At 39.8% G+C, this 23460-nt stretch overlaps 1 protein-coding gene across 1 annotated transcript; it reads right to left on the reverse strand.

Moving 5' to 3' along the window:
- Positions 1-12883, reverse strand: atxn1b (ataxin 1b). Its single transcript, XM_028012613.1, has 3 exons — positions 12578-12883; positions 6295-8335; positions 1-6124 (listed from the first exon to the last, which is right to left on the reverse strand). Exons 2-3 carry the CDS (start codon positions 8086-8088, stop codon positions 5441-5443), a joined length of 2478 nt encoding a protein of 825 aa, XP_027868414.1. The 5' UTR covers positions 8089-8335; positions 12578-12883; the 3' UTR covers positions 1-5440.
- Positions 12884-23460: the final 10577 nt, after the last annotated feature.

Raw genomic sequence — 23460 nt, forward strand, 5'->3', positions numbered from 1 at the left:
TAAAGATTTGTATTACAGTTTAATGCAGGCGACAGCATGAAATGTGGATTTGTTGGCCATAAGAAAACTTTCAGTTGCCACAGACCATGTAAAAGGTGAACGTAGCATCTTGATCCACAAACCAATTAAAAAACAGATAGGGATGGCTAAAAAACTCTGACAACTGAGGCATTTTACTGTAAACCTGCAGTAATAAAATAAAAAAGATGAATTTTCTATAAAATACAGAAGATTTTTCACATAAGTCATTGTGAGTGTACTGGCTATGTCAAACCCTTATTATTAGTGCAATTAATTCATAATACTATAAAGCTTATTGAATAAAAAATAAGGCAGAAACATCTTTGCTTTTTCATAATGAATAAAAAAAAGACTAAAACTGCTCTTTGTTTTCAGTGTGAAATACTTGTCAGTATTTGCTTCAATGTGTAATGATGCTAAAGAGCGTCTTTCAGTACTAGTACAGATTTCCCAACAACCAACATGCTCAGTTTCCTTTGACGTTGAAGTATTGGTAATTTAAATAGCAAGTGAACAAACCGGTGAACTTCTGTAGTGGCCGGATAGCTTTTTTGTTTTGTTTTTTAATTTGAATGTGACATCCAATAATTAAAATATAATTTTTTTCAGATGAAAATAAATCACTTTTCTAACTTAGAGTTTCTGCTCTGAACAAAACAGATGTTTAAAATGTATATTCGACAGACATCAGTGTGTTTTAACTTGTCTGCAAATACTTTATATATTTTTTATTATTATTATTTTATAATAGTTTTATATGAATAATAGACTTATAATTCATGTTATTGTTTATTTTGTATTATTAGTTTTGATATAATTTGTTCTGATTTAATTAATCAACTAGCCAAGTCCTTTAGGGTTTTTTTTACCTATTGTAACAAAATTACTTTAAGTTTTATTTGATCTTTTGTCCAGGAAATAACGGGAACCATTAGCATCTCATAGCCAGAATCACAGCACCAGTCCATAGCTTGGCGTCCACTCTGGTATTCACATCAGGCCAGAAAATAAATATTCAAAAATGAGCCTGGTGCCAAATTCAAAGATGCAGAAAAAACAACAGAACATTAATTTCCATGATGCTACATTCACTTCCTTTACATCAGTCTATGACCATAACATTTCAGTCAGAAATAAACTCCACATTTCATTAGTTGGTTTGTCTCATAACATGTCAGCACTGTATTTGAAAAACAATTCACTTTGGAAAACTACAAACATGAGCCAAGTGAGGAGAAAGAAAATACCTATTAAGACAAACAGTAGTTCTACTTTGTAACAGTGAAGGATATAAGACCACATCATCGGAGGAGAACAGTCAGAGGGCAGTGTTTTTTTTGTTGTTTTTTTTTAAATAGCCTGAGCAGTCGCACACAAACAGAACAGTCTGATTTCTGGGTATACAATAAACACCTCTTAGGAGTTTAATGGCTATTAGAATAAACTGCAGTCCATTTTTCACACAAACTAAACTTTGAGGAGCCTCAGCAACGCTGGTGTTCCCAAAAGAGACCTAGCACATTCATGAACATTTGATCAATACCAGAGTCGGAACAAACAATAGCAGAACTTGTAGGTATTGGTGAGTCAATGGAATGATTGAAGAAGGAGGCTTCGTGGCACATACAGTACATTAAAAGGTTAGATTACACTCTGTACACTCTCTAAGATACAATTTCACTGTACATGATCAGCACTAGGTGGCTAGTTAGCTCTGCATCTCTTTCTTTCTCTGAATAGTAGCTTTATAAATCCTCAGAAAAATAAAATTTGCTTCATGTCCATTTACATTCTATATTGGTGTCTCTCGTTGACAAACCTGCAAAACATGCAAAGTGACAGGAAAAAGTCACTTTTATTGTTATATCTAAAAACTGCAAGAGAGGTTCAACATTGCTAACAAGCTCCAACTGGACGCTCCATCAAAGTGCTGCTTTTCAACACACATATACACACACTTGACTAATGACATGGGAATGCTATCTCAGGTCTTCCCACATACACATGCACACCACAACAAATACCATCTGTTCCCTACACTTTCTTCCTGAGTATGAACTGTAGAAGGTCTCCTTTTTACTAGAACAGAAACACAAAGATTTGGGTGTTTTAATCTTAACACCACCACTCTAAGATATCAGGAGCTGACCTGAGAGAGACAAACCAATGTTAAGGTTTCAATGTAAAACCCGATGTACTGCTATAAACTTGATACATGCTAAATATCAAGGCCTTGGTGTTTGTAAAATATGCAAAGTAGCAACATTGAGACCAGTCGCCCATAAACCTGAACCCTTTGCCAATATTTACAGACAGAACGACAACTTTTCTAGCAAGGCCGTTAGGTCAATTCTGGTGGGGAATCTTATGAAACAAATTGTGGCTGCAGCATTTTATATGCAATTAAAATCAGCAAAAGATGTGCATTTTAACTTTTCATAGCTCAAGAGGGATACTAATCACTACTAATAAAGCAATATCCTCAACTCGCTTAATAAAATATTCATCTGGTTATGTAGTTTCCACATGGCATGCAAATAAGGAAATGGGAACTCTCCTTAATTCCCATTAGGAGTTTTGAATTGAATTTCAGTTGTAGCTAATTAGGCTTAATGTCAATGTTGTTGGGTTTTTTTTTTTTTTTACTTTTTTAAAATCAAAAGCCGGAAAAAATTGCTTGAACAACATCTAAAAGCCAAAATTATGACTTGAGAAGTGAAGTTTACTACCAAACCTCTCCAAATTTCCAATATAGCTGCCACTTACATGTCTTGAGTAAAACTTTGCACATATTAGTTACTCACAAGTTACATTACAACCTCTGCTATTAAACAGGTAGCTACAGTGACTAAAAAAACAAAAGTTGATGAAAATGGATTGTCTGAGTTGTGCTCCTTTTGGTAATTAGGTTGTTCACCGATCTGCACAAGTTTTCTGACTAGCAACAAAATGTTAGGAGTGACTTTTGCAGATGCAACTAGAAACATCCCAGCACATATACAAAAATAAAATAGCCTTATTTTTTGCTGGAGTCCTGACCCACTGCTTACCATACCTTTGATGTAATAACTTTTGGAAGTTTCACACCTGCCTTTTCTAAATTTCTATAGCAGCTTGGCACTTCAGTCAGATTTTTCTAGTTGCATGTTGGAAAAATTACAGATATTTACAGTAAGCTTGCAGGTAGGATGTGGTGATGTTGGTGCGCCTGTATCCTCAGATCCAAGTTTGCAGCTTAACGCTATCTAGCATGTAAACAGGAGGTAAAGAGTCAAGCAAGTTGTGTGTTTTTCCGAGCTTGTGTATTCTAATACAAATAATTTGTGAGTATGGGTATTTATAAATAATACAATATTTTTGCAGTTGCTTTATTTTTTAGGAGTAAATCTTCTGTTGACTTAAACTGCTGTTTCCCTGAGCAGCTATGGGAAGCGTAGGGGTCAGGAAGAAAATAGTAGAGTAAGGACTAGAACAAGATTGATTACTGTCCACAGTTTCAATGCTCAAGTTGATTTTATGTTTTTCTTTGAAAAGAGTTTCTATATTTAGTGGAGGTATGACTGCATATTCTAAGGGCAAAGGTTTTGTATTAAAGACCCTACATATTTGTATTAAAGACCCTATGTATTGTCAGTCTTTTTTGTTTTATTAGAGGAGCAACTTTATCACAGTAAAAGCCTGCTGTGTTATCTGAATCTTGAGACTCTTTAGTGCTACACTAGTCTGTGTACAAAGGTTAAGATTCATGGGACATCATCTATTTAAGGGGTGGTAAAGTGTGAATTTTGTAGGCACATAGCGCCATTTTATAGCTCACTAATGTTACCTTTAGTTGTTATAAAAATGCTGCATATGTAGAACATAATTTGAAATTAATTTGTTTTTGCAATTTGATGCCTTGAAATTAAGCCTCTGTCTCTTTAAAAATGCCTGCTCTTTCCAACACTCCCCTTTCAGCATGTCATCACAACAATTCTCCTCCATTGTGCTGTTTACAACTACTTGTAGGAGCAGTGAGCTGCAAAATAGTTTGTATGATAAGCTCAGAAAATTCGCATTTCCACCAGGTGTTTGCTAAATGCTGCTGCCGCTATTCTGGTGGAGCTGAGCGAGGAAGGTGCAGAGCTCATCTGTGGACTGAAGCACCAAGGAAGAAATTTGTGAAAAGAGACGGCGCATTGTATGAGCAACCCTTAGGCACCCTTAAGCTGGACTATGGGAGATCTAAGGAGTTCTCAAATATGCATGAAAGAATCAAAGCAACACTCCAGGTATAATAAATATCAGGGCAGAAATATTGGTGAAGCAACCAGGCCTCACATATATTACTTCAGTCCTGTTTTATTCTCCTGTTATACAGTTGCAATTTATTAGTTTTTGCTCTCAATAATACATTAATACAAATGCACTGAGACTGTCCAACAAAAATAAGTTGAGTTAGTAGCTGTATTTAATATCGTAGTAGGGCTAGCTATGACAGTGCTCTCTATCGCTATGAGAGAGCTCAGTTATTAACATTTTGTTGAAATGTAAACTTTTCATAATCTTTGTGTAAAAATGGAATAAGCAGAAGCCATAAATAATGTACCCTGAAACATGCATTCCTTTAAGGAAAGTTTTAGAGTAGTGAACCAAGAAATATCACCATGGGAGTTTATCTACACAAAACTGTTGAGACTAGCCTGTTGCAACAGCATTGCATCAGACTCTGAGCCACATTCTCATTTTACACATCAGGCTGGTAATAAACAGCACATGCATGACTTGATGAGTCACTATTAAGGGAATTGTTACATTCAAGCCTTCTTAGTCATCATTTCCACGACTTGGACCGAGTTCGCAGCTAACAGTATCGCCTCATATCCTTTGCTCCATTTCACAGCCACAGCAAAAAAAAGCATACACACCAACAACCAAACACAAACATTCGCACAGAGGAACAAGGCCTCCCACTACAGCTCAGGCAGTCATGATGGTGTGAAAGTTATAGATGATGGGACAAAAGTCAAATCAGACCAATGAGACAGAAAAGCTCTCAGTCAACCCAATTAATCATCGTCCTTAAAACACCAAATGTCTCTTACTCAACCTTCCACTCACACACTTCTTCAAACATGTCAACAGTGTCTGTGCTTCATTGTGTTAATAGAAAAATCATTCTAGTCCCACATAAATCCCTCTTATAATAGACGTCCACCATTCATGATCAACATTCACTTTGCATTCATTGTTGCTTTCGGCATTGATTGCACTGATCTTGTGTGTTACCATTTGTCAAGGTGCTCTACGTTACTTCTTCCTTGTGTGAAAGGAAACATGTATATCCTGCAGAATCTCAGGCTATATTACAGTAGTCATGATTGAGTGAAAAGAGAGAGAAGCTAAACACAAAGCCGACAATAGGTATTTTAAAATTCTCTTAACAGTCAACTCTTTTCTTTAAGAATCTTTCGCCCCCAGCGCTTGAGTGGCCCTCTATGCTGATTTTAACTTCCTGGGGTAGAAAGGAGGGCTTAGGCAGAGTCACAGGTGGCTCTTCTTCAGCTTTCTCAGTCTGGTCTCGCTCTGGAGCTGACCAGCGTCTCTTGCGAACAAAAGGTCTCTCTGAATCAGAACAGAGGGCAGATATGTCTGTTTTCAGTGGTTCCTGTCTTACTTCTGCCCCCCCAGAGCCTGCCAGCATTGGTCCACCTCTGAACATCCTCTCTGACTGTTGTGGAGATGGTGATGTTACGAGCCCACCAGTTTGTCCTGCTCCAAGTCCAGAAACATGAAGTTTCTCCATCCTGTTGGCAGTGGAAGCCTTCATGAGGAGACTACCGTTACTGCCAGGAGGATTGGGATTGGTACTGTTCGTCACATTAGGATCCACGCAGTGGGACAGGTCAGAGAGTGAACCCATCTTCAGCTTGGTCCCCAATGCTTGACTATCTGTCAGGGAACCATTCCTCAAACTACGGAGGGTCAGTGACACACACACATCACCGACACACAGCTTGGCACATGACAACTCAAACAGTTGCGTGGTCCGGTCAGGACAGCAAGATGACCAGCCCTGGCCAAAAACAAAGAATGGATACTCCACCAGCACCTCTACACACACCTAGATGGGAGTATAAACACAAGAGACACATATTATTAAGACTTTCTTATCTTGTCTTTGAGTGTGAAATCTTCCTGTTATAAACAAAGACTTGAGTTCTTAAAATTTTTGAATAATGTTTTTAGAAACAACATGGAAAACCCGAAAGATATTACTCAGAAATAATTTACCTGGGCTTTGAGCTCCCCCACAGAAAACTGTATGAGCACTGCATTGGGACTTTGCCCACAGTCTATGCGCTCCACAGTGCTGGAGTCAATCTTCAGCTCACTGCTGATCTCAGCACTCTGGATGAAGTCTTCTGTTTTGAGGTCCTCCACACGCTTTAGCTCCCCATCAGCCAGCTGGATGATAGAGCCTCGCATAAAGAAAGGAGGGAGGGCTACAGGAGAAGATGGGGAAGAGACGGAGGGAGAGGCTTGGACAGAGGAGGGAGAAGGAATGGGCACAGGAGTGGGAGCTTGGGATGGAGCAGCCACCACTGCGGGAACTGGGTTTGAGGGCAATGCAGGCAAGGCTGCAGCCTGTGGTGGGGCAGAGGGCGGTTGATTTCCATCTGGGCCAAGAGCTTCACATTTAGATAGAGCTGTGGCCAGGTAGGCATGTGGCATGGCGGTGGATATTTGAGGGGTAGTGGCAGTAATGGCACTGACAGTGCGACTGACCTCTATTTCTGTGCCATTGTTGGCACTGCTGACTGGTATGAGAAGGGACTGGCCACTTGGGATGACCAGGTGCTGTGGCAGTGCTGCATGGTAGCTGACAGTATGCTGGTTTGCACTGGTGATGTAGCCAATGATGGGAGGCTGTGTGGAGGAGTAGAGACTGACTGGCAGTTCTTCAGGAGGCAGACTAGTTTGGATGACAGTATGAGGAACAGACTTGACCACTTCTGAGGAAGAAAGTGAAGAGAACGAAGAGGCTCTGGATATAGGCTTTCCTAAACAAATGCTTCCTTTCTCAGTCTGGACCAGGGAAATTTTATTTGAGCCAGCATCATGTTCCACTCCATGGTTTGGCTGGGCAACCAGCACCAAAGAGGTCTGCAAACCTGCAGGGTTTTGGCCATAGTCAGCAGGTAGGAGGAAATGCCTGGCCTCATAGCTCTGGACAGGCTGATGGTTGGCCCCAGAGACTTTGGCTTGTTTGACCACTTCCACTTCCCCATTCAGCACACTCTTAGCATGGCCTTCAGGTTTCTTTCCAGCCGCACCATCTGCATACTGAACCACAAGCTGTGATGGGGCAAGTGTAAGCGTTTGTGGGAGAACAGCTGCATGACGGTGGAGATGAAGGTGAGCTGCAGGTGATGCTACAGCGTTTCCATTCACAGTCAAAGGTGTTCTATTGTCCAGATGGATGTACTGATTGGTTACTTGGGGAGAACTTGGAAGTGTGACAGGAGCCAACTCTGAAGGGGAGAGTCCAATTTGAAACTGCTGCTCCCCTTTAGTGCTGGGTGATATAAGGGCAGTGGTGTAACCATCTATCTGGGTGCGCTGTCCTACTAATGCAGAGCTATTAGGTGCAGAAGTAGCATTAGTTGGAATGATATGGGAGGAGATGTACCCAGCATATGGCCCAGAACTGATGAATTGCACATTGGGTCCCAGCTGGGTAAACTGGATTGTTCCAGCCTGTTGGGGAAGGGCTGCTGGATAAACTGCAGGCAGAGAGGCCAAGGGCACTGCAGAAAGGGTAGTTGCTGGGGAAGGGATAGACGTGGTAGGAGAAGAAGAAGATGTAGAGGGAATAGGACATCTTGGACTTTCTGTCTCTCTGGACTTACAGCGTTCACTGGCCACACTTGCAAGCCAGGCCAGATTTTCTGTGTGGGGACTGTCAGTAGGTACTGCAACAGGAGGTGTAGTTGCAGCTACTACAACTGGCCTCTGCTCCAGAGCCAGGATCTCACGCTTCTTAGGAGGCAGGCATCCATTACTCCGCTCTTGATTGGCTTTCATGGTGCCCAAGATGTCTTAATGCTCCTTTGTACTACTTTCTCTGCACCTAGGAGAATGTTTTCTCTGTGGTATTGTTCAAAGCCCTCCGTGTGCTCTCTTTGGCTTTGACTCGTTGTGTTCACTGATGGAGAACTCCAGCTGCCGCACCAGAGAAGATGGAGTCATTCCAGCTCACAAAATGAGCTCCACAAACTTCATGAGGAATCATATTTGACCAATCCGCCTCTTCCACAATGTTGACAAAAATCTGAAAGCAAAATAGACTTAAATTAATACTTACAGGCATCAATACGTACATTATTTACATAATAATACTATTTTATTACTATAGTCAAAAACAGTAGACCCTTTTCACTATATATATATATATATATATATATATATATATACAGTATATACAGTACAGACCAAAAGTTTGGACATCACTGTGTGTCCAAACTTTTGGTCTGTACTCAATACAGACCAAAGGTTTGGACACACTTTCTCATTGAATTCTATATATATATATATATATGTGTGTGTGTGTGTGGGTGTGTGTGCGCGTGTGTTACCTAAAAATATTACAAATGTGTAGCTTAGTTTTCCAGTTAGTTCTTTACCCAGTTAATTCTTTGCTCTGCCACTTGGTGGCACCAAGCATAAAGACAACTTTTGACTCATTTTTTTTCATGCACCAGAATAAAGCTGTTGTTGTCTGAGTACCCTATAGAGATTCCACCTCCTCCAGGATCTACAAGAACTTGTACTACAACAAAATCTTTTCCTTAAGGTGTTAATGCATAAGGAACAAATAGTAAAGAACAGTTTTGTGCATATTTAACTGCACTTTGCTGAAAAAGTTACATTCAGTGGCTTCCTTAAGCAGTTCTCGACTGTGATTTTTGCATCCAGTGTCCTTGATAGTACATAACCATGGTCATTTTCCAGGGTCTTATTTTCTAAAATGCCACAGTCTTCTTAAAATGTTTGTAGAATCCCTTTCTTGTAATATTTGTCTTTTGCAGTCTCAAAACATGTGTTGAGTCTTACTTGAAATATGTAAGCATCACACCCATCCCCATAAAGGTACTCTGGGTCAGTAAGTACTGGAAAAACAACTTACAGGTTTATGAAATTTGATTTTAAAGAATTTGGCCAGATCCATAAATGGGTATTTTTTTCTGCAAATATCAATCATTTGAATTTCTCTCTTAGACCGCAACCCCCTTCCTCCATTATTATTATTATTATTATTATTATTATTATTATTATAGTCACAGTTCTGATTACAGACGCTCTCAGTGAGTGCCAGCTGGAGACATCCTCGAAGGAAGCGGGTCCAAGTGGAAAACCCTTTGGACCAACCCATCAATATAATCTGCATCAGAGGAGGGCCTGAGGCTCCCTCTGTTTGCGTAAACGGCAAACGGGCTGCTGCTGTCGCACGCTGGCATCTGCAGCAGAATAGAATTTTCCAATTCTATTCTGCTGTAAAATCTCTGAGCAGCTTTTAGTATAAAGAAACACAGAATTGACAGCAAACAATGAATAAGAGCATTTTGGAGTTCAGCTTAATAACAAGAAGACTAAATGAAAAGTGAAACAAGTTCTTGGCACTTCTGGGGAATTAAGTTCACCGACACACAGAGGACATATTAAAGTACTAGTTTACAATTGTTACAAAATTATATTCTGTTAAACATTTGTGAGCATTTAATATCTATAGAAGATAACTCTCTAAGTGTTTTGTTTAGTGTAGAGCCAGAGTAGCTGGTTCAAGAGGCTGAAACTAACAGCTAGCTCAAAAGGAACCAAGATCAATGTAGCCTACCATCTTAAACAACTCTGATCTTGAAAACACCATTGTCGTTTATGCCAACAGTATTTTATGAACTAACAATTATTATTATTAGGTATTTATTTCCAATGAAGTTGAAAAATATTTAGAAAATGAATGAAGATAGCAGGTTTTGCATAAACCCCTGTAATGTTTTTCAGATTATAGCTAAGACAACCAGCTGTGGTCTTGGCGCCTTGGACTAGACATTAGAAAGAGACCAAGTAACTTGGATTTATTTAAAAGAAAAAAAAAAGACACCAAAGAGTTATCTACTGCAGGTGATATATTAACAGCTTATAACCTTTCAACAGATCCACACTTAAAAAATCCTGAACTGTCCCTGTACAACATAATTATTCTCATCCACACCTGTCTTCCTTTTTTAATTAAATTCAAACATTTATTTAAAATTTTTCATTAGCTTTTCTTTCACCGTTTCTTTGTCAGAGTTTCAGTTCCTTCCGGCAGGCTTATCTGTGAGTAAATCCACTGGACTCAAAGTTGTTCATTAGCCAGGAACTCCACTGAAATGAACTCTCCATATATAGCACAGAAATACACATTCATTTTTTTCCCGTGTATTCAATTTAGAGAACCTTCACTTTACCGTTCAACCACATCAGAGTGTTTTTATGTCAGTGGTTCACTACAAAAGGCAACCACAGACATGTTACATAAAGACGGAGGGTGGGGAGGAAAGAACGAAAACAGAAGGCAACTTTGGTCATGTTTTATTTGGAAGCAACTACCTCTAGTGTTGGTTTCGACAAGGTCACTGCATCTACAAGCAGCGAGAACCTCCACACAGTTTACAGCGGAGAAGATTCAGCAGATGTAACAAAGGAGGGGAGCAGCAGAGATGGAGCGAAACAGCGACAAAAGAGGAGAGCAAATAGAAAGAAGAGGGGAAAGGAGGCAAAAGATGCAGAGCTCTGTAGAAGGGTGGGGGGGGAGAACGAGAGGAAGGTGATAAGAAATGGGGAGGACATAGAGGAGAAGATATGAGTTCTGCTTTTCCCTGACCCACATTGAGCAGCGCCTGCAGCATCAAGAGCGCCATTGCCCCCCTCCCACCCCTCCTCCTTGCCGAGAGTTCCCCGATCAGCAACGCAGCCGCCGCTACAGTCTGTCTGAGCTACACTGTGCAGCACCGCTCTGCACTTTGGCAACAACCCCACCTCAGCAACACCGTGTCAACACTGTAATGACATCACATCTGAAGCACAAGCATCTCCTGTCTTCAAAGCAGTACTGGCAGACAAAGCCAGCTGACACACCAACAGTTTGAACGGACTGATCGGCACACACAAAGCTCAGCAGTCAAAAAGCCTCTCCAGATTTTCCTGTGTCAGCCTATAATTAGAGCAGTGACACCAACACACATAAGGCTTAGATGTTACTATGGAGAACAAAGGCGAGCCTTCAAGACTGTGAGCCACGCAGCATGGGAACCTTGACTCAGGACTGACACCTCTGAGATGAGTGTACAGAGGGATGACAACACAGTGGCGTGGAGGGGACAAGACGTGCTCTGTTCAGCTCATCAATCAGATAGAGAGAAATGGACCACCATCCCCAATGTGTGGTCCCTTTTCTCCACACCAGAATGGCGCATAAACCTCCAAGATGGATTTGTGTGGCTGAACCCTTTCTCTGTGTTGTCTCCAGGTGAGAGTCTCCCTAGCAGGGTTGTATCTCTTCACTTATGCTGCAGTTGCCAGTTCCTCCAATACCACCCACCCACCCCCACCTCTTTCTTCTCTGCCACAGCCATGAGTCTTCTCTCATGCTCCCACTGAGTGTTTACTCCTTGCATTGATCCGTTGCTTCATAGCAATAACATTTTTCTGCAGGGGGGATTATGCAGTGGTGCATCTAGAAAGAAAACCACATCTTTCTTGATGGTATACTGAGATGTTTAAAAAGAGAGAGCAGACCAAAGGTCCCTGGGAGGAACATGCCATCTATACAATATTTGCTACCAGTCATAGAAACACGGTGATTACCCTGTCCAGCGAAAGGCTATATATAGAAAACAAAAACATCATTATCAATCTGAGCTCTGGCATGAAACAGAGAGGGGAGGTACTGTGCAGGACAATATGTACAAGTGTTTTAACAGTGAATTGCTGCATATAGACAAGACGTCACCTTCTCTGGAGTACAAACAAATCAGCTTTCAATGCCACAAAGCAGATCTGTAAAGTGTAATGCTTTTTTCTAATATTTCAAACAGACATTTTCCTGTCTGGCTGTGCAACAGTGCCGCCTGCACCTTTAAGAGGCGGACCGTCCGTGTGGCAGCGACAGTAAGAACAGGCAGTGGGGTTCAGGCTGTTTTGTCTTCACAATGACTCCAGAGTTCTGCATCACTGCTTGGCACACTCCAATCGCACCGTGCAACAAGCAAAGGACGTGCGCACACACACGCATGCATGCAGGCAACAAACGTAAACAGGGTCAAATCCACCACTAGGGACTTTGGACAGATCAGAGGACAGATGCTGGGACTCCAGTCTCTGGGGGCTTAACAGTGAGAGCGCATGAGTGGAGTAGCAGGACAGAATTACTACTATGCCACAAATCAGGAAGAAAAAACACCCCCCCCCCCCCTCCACCCCCCAGTCTCCACCTCCCCCCCACCGAGTAATAGTACTAAGAATAGCTCACCAGTCTGTTCACAGCCACTGCCTGCAGATCATGTCCAATGATTCTTCCTGTCAGTGTCAGTTTGTGTCTAAGTATCCCAGGATTCTTCTTCCTGATTCTGTCCTTTGTGCAGCTGTCTCTGTGGATTCCGGTTCGCAGGCTTACCTGCCCTTTGCAATGAGGGCCAGTGGTAAAAGGAAGTTCCCCAGTGCTGCAGACCCCACCAAGACCTGCGTACAAGCTTGCTCCACTGAGTGTTATGCAAGGCCACCAGTCCGCCAGCTCCCTCTCTCTTTCTCTCTGCCTGGTTGCTTTTCTGTCTCCTGCTCTCTGTGTGAGTGAGTGTTTCTGCCTCCCTTCCTTTCCCTCCTCATTTCCCTCCCTCCATCCCTCCCTCCTCCTGTTTCTTTCTCTCTCAGTACTCTACTGACACAGCTCCTCCCCCAGCCAGCCTCATCAGCCGCATCAGGTATTCATTCAAAAAAACACACTCCACTTGGCTCGGCGCCCAGACTACGCTCACACTGAGAAGGAAGGGGCGGAGGGAGCAACAGACTGCGAGAGGAGGGAGAGACGGAGAGCTGGAGACTGAAATGCTTTGCTCAGACAGACGGGCTGCATAAATGTGAGCTACTGTGGGAGATTTGCATTGACATGTGCAAGCCCAGACAGTACACATGCATGCATGCATGCAAACCAGCATAGGATTAAAATGTTCTAAGTGTAATGCTCACTCGCGTCCCTTTTCAGATATATTTTTCCCACTGAGGCAAATCTCTCTGTAATCTTCCACGTACAAGCGTGCCCTACCAAAGCTTTTTTTTTCTCAGCTACGGAGGGTTTCAAAAAACCACCCAATGTCTTAAAGCTACAGGAATCTTTCCCCCAAAGTATTTCCTTCAGCGTATGGAGAAAATGGTGGTTACACCTCTCCCCTCCCAATTCAATGCCTTTCTCCTTGATTATGTCAAGCTACTCACACAGCAAGGTCTTGGATGGGGACTTCACCAGTCGTCATCCTACTACACTGACATCAACAGCCGTCTCATACTCCTGAAAGGAAACATTGACAGGAGAAGCAACTGCAAATAGATTTATAAAAACTGTTCTTGCATTAGTGATTTATACATGGTTCTTCACCTTCTGTGCCTGTGTCTTGTCCTGTGACTGACTGGCAACCTATCTAGGGTAACCCACCGTGTGTTGCCCATTCACCACTGGAGACAGGAAGAAGCCCCACCAGGGATAGAAAATGATCTAATGGACTACATCAGGGAACTCAAACTCCAGCCTCTGAGGGTTGGATTCATGCAACTTTTAGATGTGTTTCTGCCATTAAAATACTTGACAAAAATGATCAGTTCATAAACAGATATATGACAACTTGCCCGGGAGACAAGTTAACCATAAAATTTTTCTTTTAGCCACCTCCCTCCTCTAGTCTTCATTTAGCATGCTTTCTCTGGCTACTCACTGGGTCCTTGGTATTTCCCCATTGTCTCGTATTCCTTTCTCCTTATGTTTCTTTGTTTGGTATAAGCATGTTGATCCCAACGACTGTATTCTGCTGCTTATCATCAGTGGTTACAATGTCCAGTTGGATGGCCATTACCATTTTGTTAGTCTGTCTCTAGAAGTCACGTGGCGTCTTAGCTTGGTCATTTTTCACTACTTTGGTCGTAATTCCTACTTTGGCTTAGGAGTCTCCAGTTGGTATTGTACACAGATGTCTCTGTATTCTATACCAGCTCGTTGTGTGTGGCATTCTATGTATTTAATTTTCTGCCAACATCTTGCGGTGAATAGGCCTCTATAGCTCTGCTTCTCACGGCTTGCTACTGCACAGCCACGAACAGCACTTCTGTGCTTTACTTCAGTATTGAAAGTTGTAGCCATTGGTTGAATGTGGACTAATCTGAAACTTCAGCTATCTATTGGTGGCACATCCCATGGATGGGTTTATCCTCCAGTGATGGTTCTTTCAGCTGCCTCTCTTCCATTTTTCATTGTCTGAGCACTTCATCATACACGTCGAATAGCTCTCATGTTTTAATAGCTATAAAAAAATACTTAATATTTTTATATTTTCAGCTGGGAATTGTATTGTTGCAGATAGCTTAACAGTGAGATAATATCCAAGGTTTTATTTCTTTCCTAAATGATCCAAGGTCAGTTAATACAGCATTCATTTGGAGAGAAAATCATGTGGTTATTATTATAAAGCTGCTATACAGAGCTTCCTTTCATGATAAAATATGGTTGGAAGCTTCAATCTGTAGCTCACATACCAGTTTGCTTTCACTCTTCATTACACAAAATAAAATCTGTTAATAGGACTCAAGTCTCTGACCAGGGGTCAATAATAAAGTCTGAAGGAGACTATTCTAAGTATAGTCTGATGTCTTTTGCTTTTGTGACTTGAGTCAGAGTTTAAAGCTTGAGTTGCCGTCTCAGGAATGTGCCTCTGCCTCCAGCTGCAGTTCAAGCCTCCAAGTGTTTTACAATCCTCTAAATCAGTGGTTCTCAAATGGGGGTACGTGTACCCCTGGGGGTACGTGGAGGTACTGCAGGGGGTACGTGAAGCTTTTCAAAATATCTTTAAAAAATCAGTAGGCTCCTCATAATAAGTCTTGGGAAAAATTATTTTGTAAAAAGTTCGATAAAATATAAATGTGTGTTCATGCACTGAATTTTATATTCAGTATTTAGTTTCAATATCCTTTAAAATAAAACGGTTTGACTGGTTTTATACCTTCCTGGTGGTCACTGTCTTCTGTTTTTCTTTTTTGTTTTACCATGCAATGTTTGCAATATGGATGTATTTGTCAGGTTCACTGATATAAGTTGTTTGGCTTTAATAAATCAGACAGTGATTTTACAGCACTGTACCTCTTTTTAATTCCAAAAATGTTTTGCCCGTGTCAGGGGGTACTTGACTAAAAATATATTTTTAAGGGGGTATATCACTGAAAAAAGTTTGAGAACCACTGCTCTAAATGGTATTGTTATCCCCATTGCTTGTGCTGCCAATTTTGTTCTTCCACTCAACTTTTTATTCATATGACTGGATACAGCAACAGCCAGCTTCTTATTTTAATGACCTTTTGTGGTCAGTGACCATAGCAACAGTTTCCCCTGTGATTGTATGTCATAACATGGCCATAACATAATATTTCTGTATTAAAATTCCTAAATTCATTGGTCTTATGAAATATTAAATTTTTCAAAAAAACTGTTTTTTTAATTCACTGTCAGCCATAATTAATAAAAATCAGCAGACAAAAATATTTGAAGCAATTAATCTACATACTATATGAGTTTGACATTGTAAACTGAATTACTTAAATAAGGTTTTGTAAGATATTCTAAGTTACTGTGTTGCAAATGTGTAAAACAACTGTTTTGTAGGAGCTGTTCGGAGGTGAAACACAACCGTCCATAATACTGGCACACAGATGTAGACCCTCATAATAATTGTTCATACTGTGTTTCCTCAGCTGTTCAACTTGACAAAAAATGTCCAGGGTGTTTTCACTGCCAAGCAGCTGCAGCTTCATTTTCTCCTGTGACTCATGTTTCTTCAAGAAAAAAAAAGCTGCCAACTCACTTTAAAACAAAAAAGACTGTACAGAGCTATACCCAATATTTAGAGAAGTGAAAGCACCTTCACATCACCCTGCTGCATAAATATGTGGTCAATCTCAAGCGTCTCAAATAACACATTGTAGGTGGACATAAATGTCATTTGGTATGAGCAGAGGAGAGCCAAAAAAAACGTAGTTTGAGTTTAAGGCAGCAAAGAGTTGACTCTGTGAAGAAGATGAGCAGTGAAGCTGAAAGAAGGACAGAACTCTCTTGCTGTTTGAAGCGTGATCAAAGACTTCAGCACAGAGAAAAACATCCATGCTTACATCTTTACTTATAGTGTTTACTGTCATCCAACCAGACTGAGGAGTTTTGTTGGCCCAGCTGAATGTATTCTTTTTATATTTAGCACAGTCAACTGCAGACTTTCCAGCAAGTGCTACATTCCACATTGTGGTGCAAACAAAACGAGAGGCCATGAAAATTCATAACAAGATCTGTGTCATCTTACAAATACTAGACAAAAACAATCGTGAACGGCACGGGGCCAGTAGGAGTAAGAGGGAAGAAGAAGTGGACAATTAAATGTCTAATTATGCTGCTATTTAAAAAACAAAAGTGGCTGGGTAAGTGTAATCTTTATACTTTCACATTTTTATGTTTTTGGAAAGTTGTTGTCTAAAAACAAATCATCTATGAAACCTAAAATAACTGCTAGCAGCGGCGTTTTATGTCACTACAAGATTGTCAACTGCACCGCAACCATAAACACAAGTTCATAATAGTTGTAAAGAGCCACAGAAAAGCTTTCCCAAAGCCTAATATAAATCCAAAGATATGGAGGACATTACCTTGAAATCACTGTGAGTCACACCGACAGTTATCCAAGCATTCTGGCTCTGTGCACTGCTTCCTTACCACCACTTACACAAAATAAATTGGGCCACCAACACTGCAGGAGACATGTCCAGACATGAAACACTGATCCCCATGCACATGGGACAGGAGAGCATGTGCAATGGCTGTTTCAGAAAAATTGTTTCATAGACATGCTTCTTTTGCAGGAACAAAACAAAAGAAGTTTTTCAAAATCAGTTTGCAATGTCTGTGCATAGATTTTGGTTGAGGTGTCGTATTAAGAATGACTCAGCTGATGTATTTTACATAAACAAATAAACACAGATGTGTACCTGTGCTAAACAGTACTTGAAATATGATAAGGCTTACTACATATATTAAATGATTTTAACTAGGATTTCTTTTTAGCTATTTCTGACAGAAGGTTATGTAAATCACTCACTTATTTTGAACCAAATGAGCCATTTAGTTTTTTTTTTTGTTTTTTTTTTCAATAAAGCTAGAGCCTTGGTTACAGAAGGCTTCACAGGGCAGCATACACCTCATACTTGTCTGTATTAACCACATCCACATAAACCTTCAGACATATTACAAAATATATGATATAAATATTTTGGGGCTGAACTGTCTGTATATGTGTGCATAATTATATTATTGTAATAAAACTGAAATATAACTGATATTGTAAAAATGAAAAAATAGAAGTAACAATGAACAGTTATATTTAAAAAATGTGATTTTAGTTTGTCATCCACTCCTCAGATAACAGAAAACACCAGCTAATGTAACTATTCCTTAGTTTAACTAAGCTAGCATAACAGACTGTTGTATCCTAAGTGCACAAAGAATCATTCCTGCAGATCCTTCCTCCCAGCACCTGTCAGACTTTATAACCATTGCTGCCCCAACAGGCTCAGTAAGTATTTACATTCATGCTATTGTTTGCACACTCCTGTTGGTTTTTTTATGCAAATATGCACACATCCTCATTTTGTAAATGTGTCTCTTTTTTCCGGTCCTACGTAACTCCACATTTCTTTTTGTCTGAGTATGCTATTTTTAGTAATGGTACCATACTATTTTTTTCATATGTTGGGAAATTTCGCCTGGTGCACAGCTTTTATTCTTATTTTTATTTTAATTTTGTTATAAGCATGCATGCTCCCACTTACCTTAACTTGCTGCTGTTTCCCCATTGTGGGACAATATGATACTTCTTTTATATTCTGAAATCATAGTGGATTGGCATATTTTCAAAGGCAGATTAAGTAAATTTAGGTGCTTTTTAAGCATACTGTATTTTTTTGTATTTCCTTATTTAGTAATGATAACAATAAAATAATATGTTTTAGTAAATAAACAAGTTTGATCAAAATTAGCTGAGTGCTTCTTGTGACCATCGTGGCATATTTTTCTTTTTGGTCCAAATGTGGTGTCTATATTTATACCCATGTATTTACCCAACTAAATTATTAGCTATCTAGTAAACTTGAAACCTATGTACAGTTTGTGAGAAAAAAAAAACTACTTCTGATGTGTGAAAATGGCACTTTAGGACAAACTTCAAGACAAAAGAGCACCAAGGGAGAGACACACATTAATAAAAATGATAATAGGGAGTTTGGTGTGTGTTGTGGGCTTAGGGAGGGCTTTTGGTCGAGGATCTGAGGGGTAAATAACCTCAGCTCGCTCCTGTCTGAGTGCAGGTCCATCTCTGCCACTGCATACTCCACACTATGTGGGGAGAATGTGAAAGCAGTTACTGCCATGGAAACAAGAGGCAGCTCCACAGCCTCCAGTCCCCATTAGGAAGGATGGGTGGCAACGTGGCTGCAGCTCAATGGTGGTGTAGCATGACACTCTGAAAGAACCTATTGAAAGCCAGTGAATTCAGTAGTTAATGAAAAGAGCAAAGGGACAGCAAATTCTGTAGGCAGGTGATACAGAAATCACCTTCCTTTGTAAAATTGTGCTCCAACTATATTCATGAAAATTGAATCTACTTTTAACAGTTTCAAACAGATAGAAAGTTTGTTTGTAAACTTTAGTTTTAGTGTGCTATTGTGAAAACTTGTGATGTCAAGAGGCAATCTAACACATGTAAGAGTGTGTGTAGCTTCTTTTTTTATCAATAAGCAGTAGTTTTGTCAGTATTCTCTATTGATTTCAAGAAGTTGCCGCACTTACTAAGGCCTCAAAAATGATGTAATCTTCACATAATGATGTATTTCTTACCTCAGGGACTGAATCTTGCAAAACATGTATTAGTGCAAAAATGATTCATTCTGTAGTTGAGCAAATAAAGCCTGATGTGGAGGAGTGGATCTGCAGTATTCTAATGAACCTTTAACAGAAGAATAATTATTAGTCCTTTTTGTTATTTTTTGCAAATACCCTACAGACAAATGCCAGCAAACCACAAACCTTGACATTTTGACATTGTAAAAAAAATTTTAAAGCAATGATTCCCAGTCAAATAGTAGCTGTGGTTTTACACTAGGATACCATTAGACTGGCTTCTTTAACTCTGTTTTATGTACTCTCCAAGTGGCGAGAGCCAAATTCAGCAGAACAAAACAGATTTCATCCTGAGTGCCAAGACTCTTTTCATTCAGCTGAAAATAGCAAGCCACTGCTTACGCACATCTCCAGAACATAGTTTAGGCAACTAAAGGATCGGGTGGGAGTGATTTGTGGAGGAGGAACACAGCCGCTGAAGGAACTCAGTAGGGTTGGTTTGAGCACATGAACCAAATGAATTAGACACGCACCAGATTGTGCAAAAGAGAAAAAAAAGAGCAGAATGAGGAGCCAGGAAGCAAAGTTATTGTTGGCTTTTAATCATAGTTCTCAGAGAAGTTCACATGAGATTTGGAAGATGGGTTATAGGAAAACATTTTCAGTAAACACATTCTGTTTTTATTCGGTAACATTATGTCATGACAGAGCACACAGCTTGCAATGAGGTTATGTGTTGTATCCGTTGTTACAAATGCCACGTTTAGAGTTAGGAGAGTTTAACCATGACTGACTGAAAGGGCCTCTGAGACCTCGGCCCAACCCTATTTTCCTTCTCTCACCCAGCAGCTTCCAGATGGTCTCGACAGAGGCTACTTTTCTCTCTCCTGTTACACTTAGACCACAGCTAGTACATGCTTAATAATTTGAGTGTTATTCGTTTTTTTTAAAAAGGCCTTAAAGTGGCCCTTATTCGATAGCGAATTGACAGGAAAGTGGTTAATGAGAGAAGGGGAAAGATATGCCTCCATAAGTGGGTTGTTCTTAACCCCTGTGCCACCAAAGCACCCCATATGTTGGGGTGCTTATGGGATTATTCTTAAATAGTCCTATTCCTAAATAGTCAAACTACAAGTCAAACTTTATTTACAGTTAATCAGATTCACCATAACTATAAGGGTGAATGCTGAAACTGAGCCAAAATATTCTTCAGAAAGGTACTGCTCAGTTTCTCAGATGAGATTTACAGAATAAATGGGAAAATGTTTTGACATTATTTATCATTGCACAACCACTACAAAAATAAATACAACTGTAAACGATAAAAAAAATTTGTTGCATTAAAATTTCATTGCATCAAGTTTTTTTTTTACTAAAATCAGAAAAGTGTGGTGTGCATTTGTATTCAGTAAGCCTGAGGTAATAGTTTTCTAAGTGACATTTTGCTACAATTTCAGTTGCAAGTCTTTCTGGGTGTCTTTTTGCACCTTGCTCATCTAGAGATTGACGTTTTTTCCCATTTGTCTTTGAAAACCTAGGTTGCATCTCACTTCCAGAAATATAATTGTTAGGTTAATTGGTCTCTGTGTTGCCTTGTGGTAGGACATTGACCTGTCCAGTGTGTATCACACCTCCTTCCCAATGATCGCTGGAAATGGACAGCAGCCCCCATTTGTCCCTCCAAGGACAATCAGATAAGAACAATATATCATTATATACCAGTGGTGTCCAAAGTCAGACCTCAAGGGCAGATACCGTGCATGTTTCAGTTTTTATCCTGGTTCACCACACCTGAATCAAATCATGGTTCATTAGCAGGCATGTGCTGAACCTTGACATGCTAAGATGCGGTGGATTAGCGGTTCCTTCCGATAACTGATGGTGTCATTCAGGACACAACACATCCAGGTAACATAAAATTGTTTCTGCTTCCTGGATATTGAGCTGTTTGTACATCCTGACTGTGATGAGACTGTTATACAACAATAGTCTTCAGTCAGAGGCCTCAACAGATTTGTTGCAAGACTGACTGTTACTGGAGATCCTTTCTGCCCACAGCGTCACTATCCACAATGATTCTTTGAAGACATTTGGATGATATAGGTAACAGGAACATTTAATTTTTCTTTGGGATCAATGAATGCATGTTTTAGTGGAATTGAAGAAAGCTAAACATTGTAAAATTTATCTTATGTTGGTTTTCTTACACATAAATATGCTGTGATTTACAGATTTCAATTTTGCCTCTGCCTGACTGCTTAATATTCAACGTCCTTAATTTTGTTTAAAAAATAATGATACTTTTGCAAGTTTTCTTCAAGGGTTGCCATTGACTCTAACCAGCATTATGTTTCACACTGCGCAAGGTTTGGCCACACTCGATTTGTATGTAAAAAAAAAAAATTATGTTGGTGTCATTCAAACATAACATCATCCTGAAATGGCTTTTGGCAAACTGAAAGAAGGTCTTCAACACAAATCATGTTGCTTTATTGTGTTTCAGCATGTGAGAATGAACTATTACATCAATTAATCTTACATTTTTTTTACAAATGGTAGAGGCATCTGTGGCAGCCATCTTCCTCCTTTGTCACATATTTTTTAACAACTTGGGTTAGTTGCCTAAGAAAATATGCACTTTTGTGAGTGCAACTGAATGAATTTAACTATAGTGAAAAGCACAGTGATCAGTATGAATCCAACCTGTTTACATTTTGTGTGGGGAATAATTACATCAAAAGAAAACTGTACTCCTATCATCACAACCTCACATGAAAAAGCTGTGAACATTTAACATGAAAGTTTTCCTGGATCATAATTACATAGGAAGCCCTAAGACTGATTCCAGCTTGATGAATCTGAAGTAGTTTTGTGAAACCACCACTGCAGAGCTTCTTCAGTAGTTGCAGGAGGTGATGCTAATACTTGTGGAAGAATGCCGCGTGACAAGGTTGGCAACAAAGAAGTCTCTTCTGTCCAAGAAAAACACAGATGGACTACAGAGTGATCCTGCAGGAAGTACAATGGAGGAATCACAGGAGACTGATGCAGAGTTATTTTTACTGATGGATCCTCCTTTTGATTCCTTTGAACATCTGGAAAATAATTTGACTGGAGGGGAAACAGTGAATATTCTCAAGAGAGGAGCATCCTGTCAGCATGCAAGAGACAAGAAACTACTTACATTTTTGCCGAGAGCACTGCCATGCATACAAAAATTAGATCAATACATTCCCCAAAGACTAACTCGTTTTTTTTAGCTACAAAAGAATAAAAACACTTCTGAAGTGAGAACTTTAATTTTCCCTTAAATTTTGATTTAAAAATGGACTTTTGGAATTTTTAGAGCAATAGGAAAAGCTTGGGAGTTTTCTCTGAATCAGAAGCAAAGAGCACTCTGGTTACATCAGTCTTTTTAGTTTTCTTTTGTACTCTCTGCTGTTTTCTGTTAGGAATATTTAAGAAGTGCTTAAGTGCAAACACGTCTGTGTGGTCTTGATGAGGAGAGGTAACATTTATCTCTTAAATGTAGCCAAGTGCATTTTTTTGTCCTCTATAAATCGCAATTTGGATCAAACATACACCAACGTCTGCTTTTGGCTGTGCCTCATGAATCTAAACTAATACCATATAAAGAGTAATTGTTGGCTATCTCCACTGCTAATGCAGCATCCATGGTTGTCTTGACAACTCACACTAGTCACGGCCCCAAAGAGAAAATCTACTGTACACAAAACCAGCCAGAAACCCATTGTTATGGCATGGGAAATGGTAGAAATGTGCAGCCACACTTCAACGCCTTCACTCAGTCTCTCTTTGTGCCTTTACACCATTCATCTAGAGTTTGCACTCACCTCATATTCACATCTATTTTTGTAACAACAAAATGAACAGGAGTGCAGGCAATGTTGTTCTATATAATAAGAATTTAATGGCTCTTCTTTTGCCACAGTAAAATGAAACCTATTTTATTCATTATGCATTGCCATATAAGAGGGTGGAAAATTTGGGGGTTGTCTATATTTTTAGCAAGTACTTAGAAATTTGCTCAAGAATTCAATAATTATGAAATCCTTGGATTAGGAATAAATCACAAAATAAAAAATGTATTATTTGCAAATGTGATATACATTCCATTGCAAAGGTATTCATATCCTTTCTTTTGTTTTCCACATTTTGTCTCATCTTACCCATACACTTCAATGTATCTAATTGGAATTGAA

This window comes from Xiphophorus couchianus, chromosome 3, assembly GCF_001444195.1.
Source record: "Xiphophorus couchianus chromosome 3, X_couchianus-1.0, whole genome shotgun sequence".
Classification (NCBI taxonomy): domain Eukaryota; kingdom Metazoa; phylum Chordata; class Actinopteri; order Cyprinodontiformes; family Poeciliidae; genus Xiphophorus; species Xiphophorus couchianus.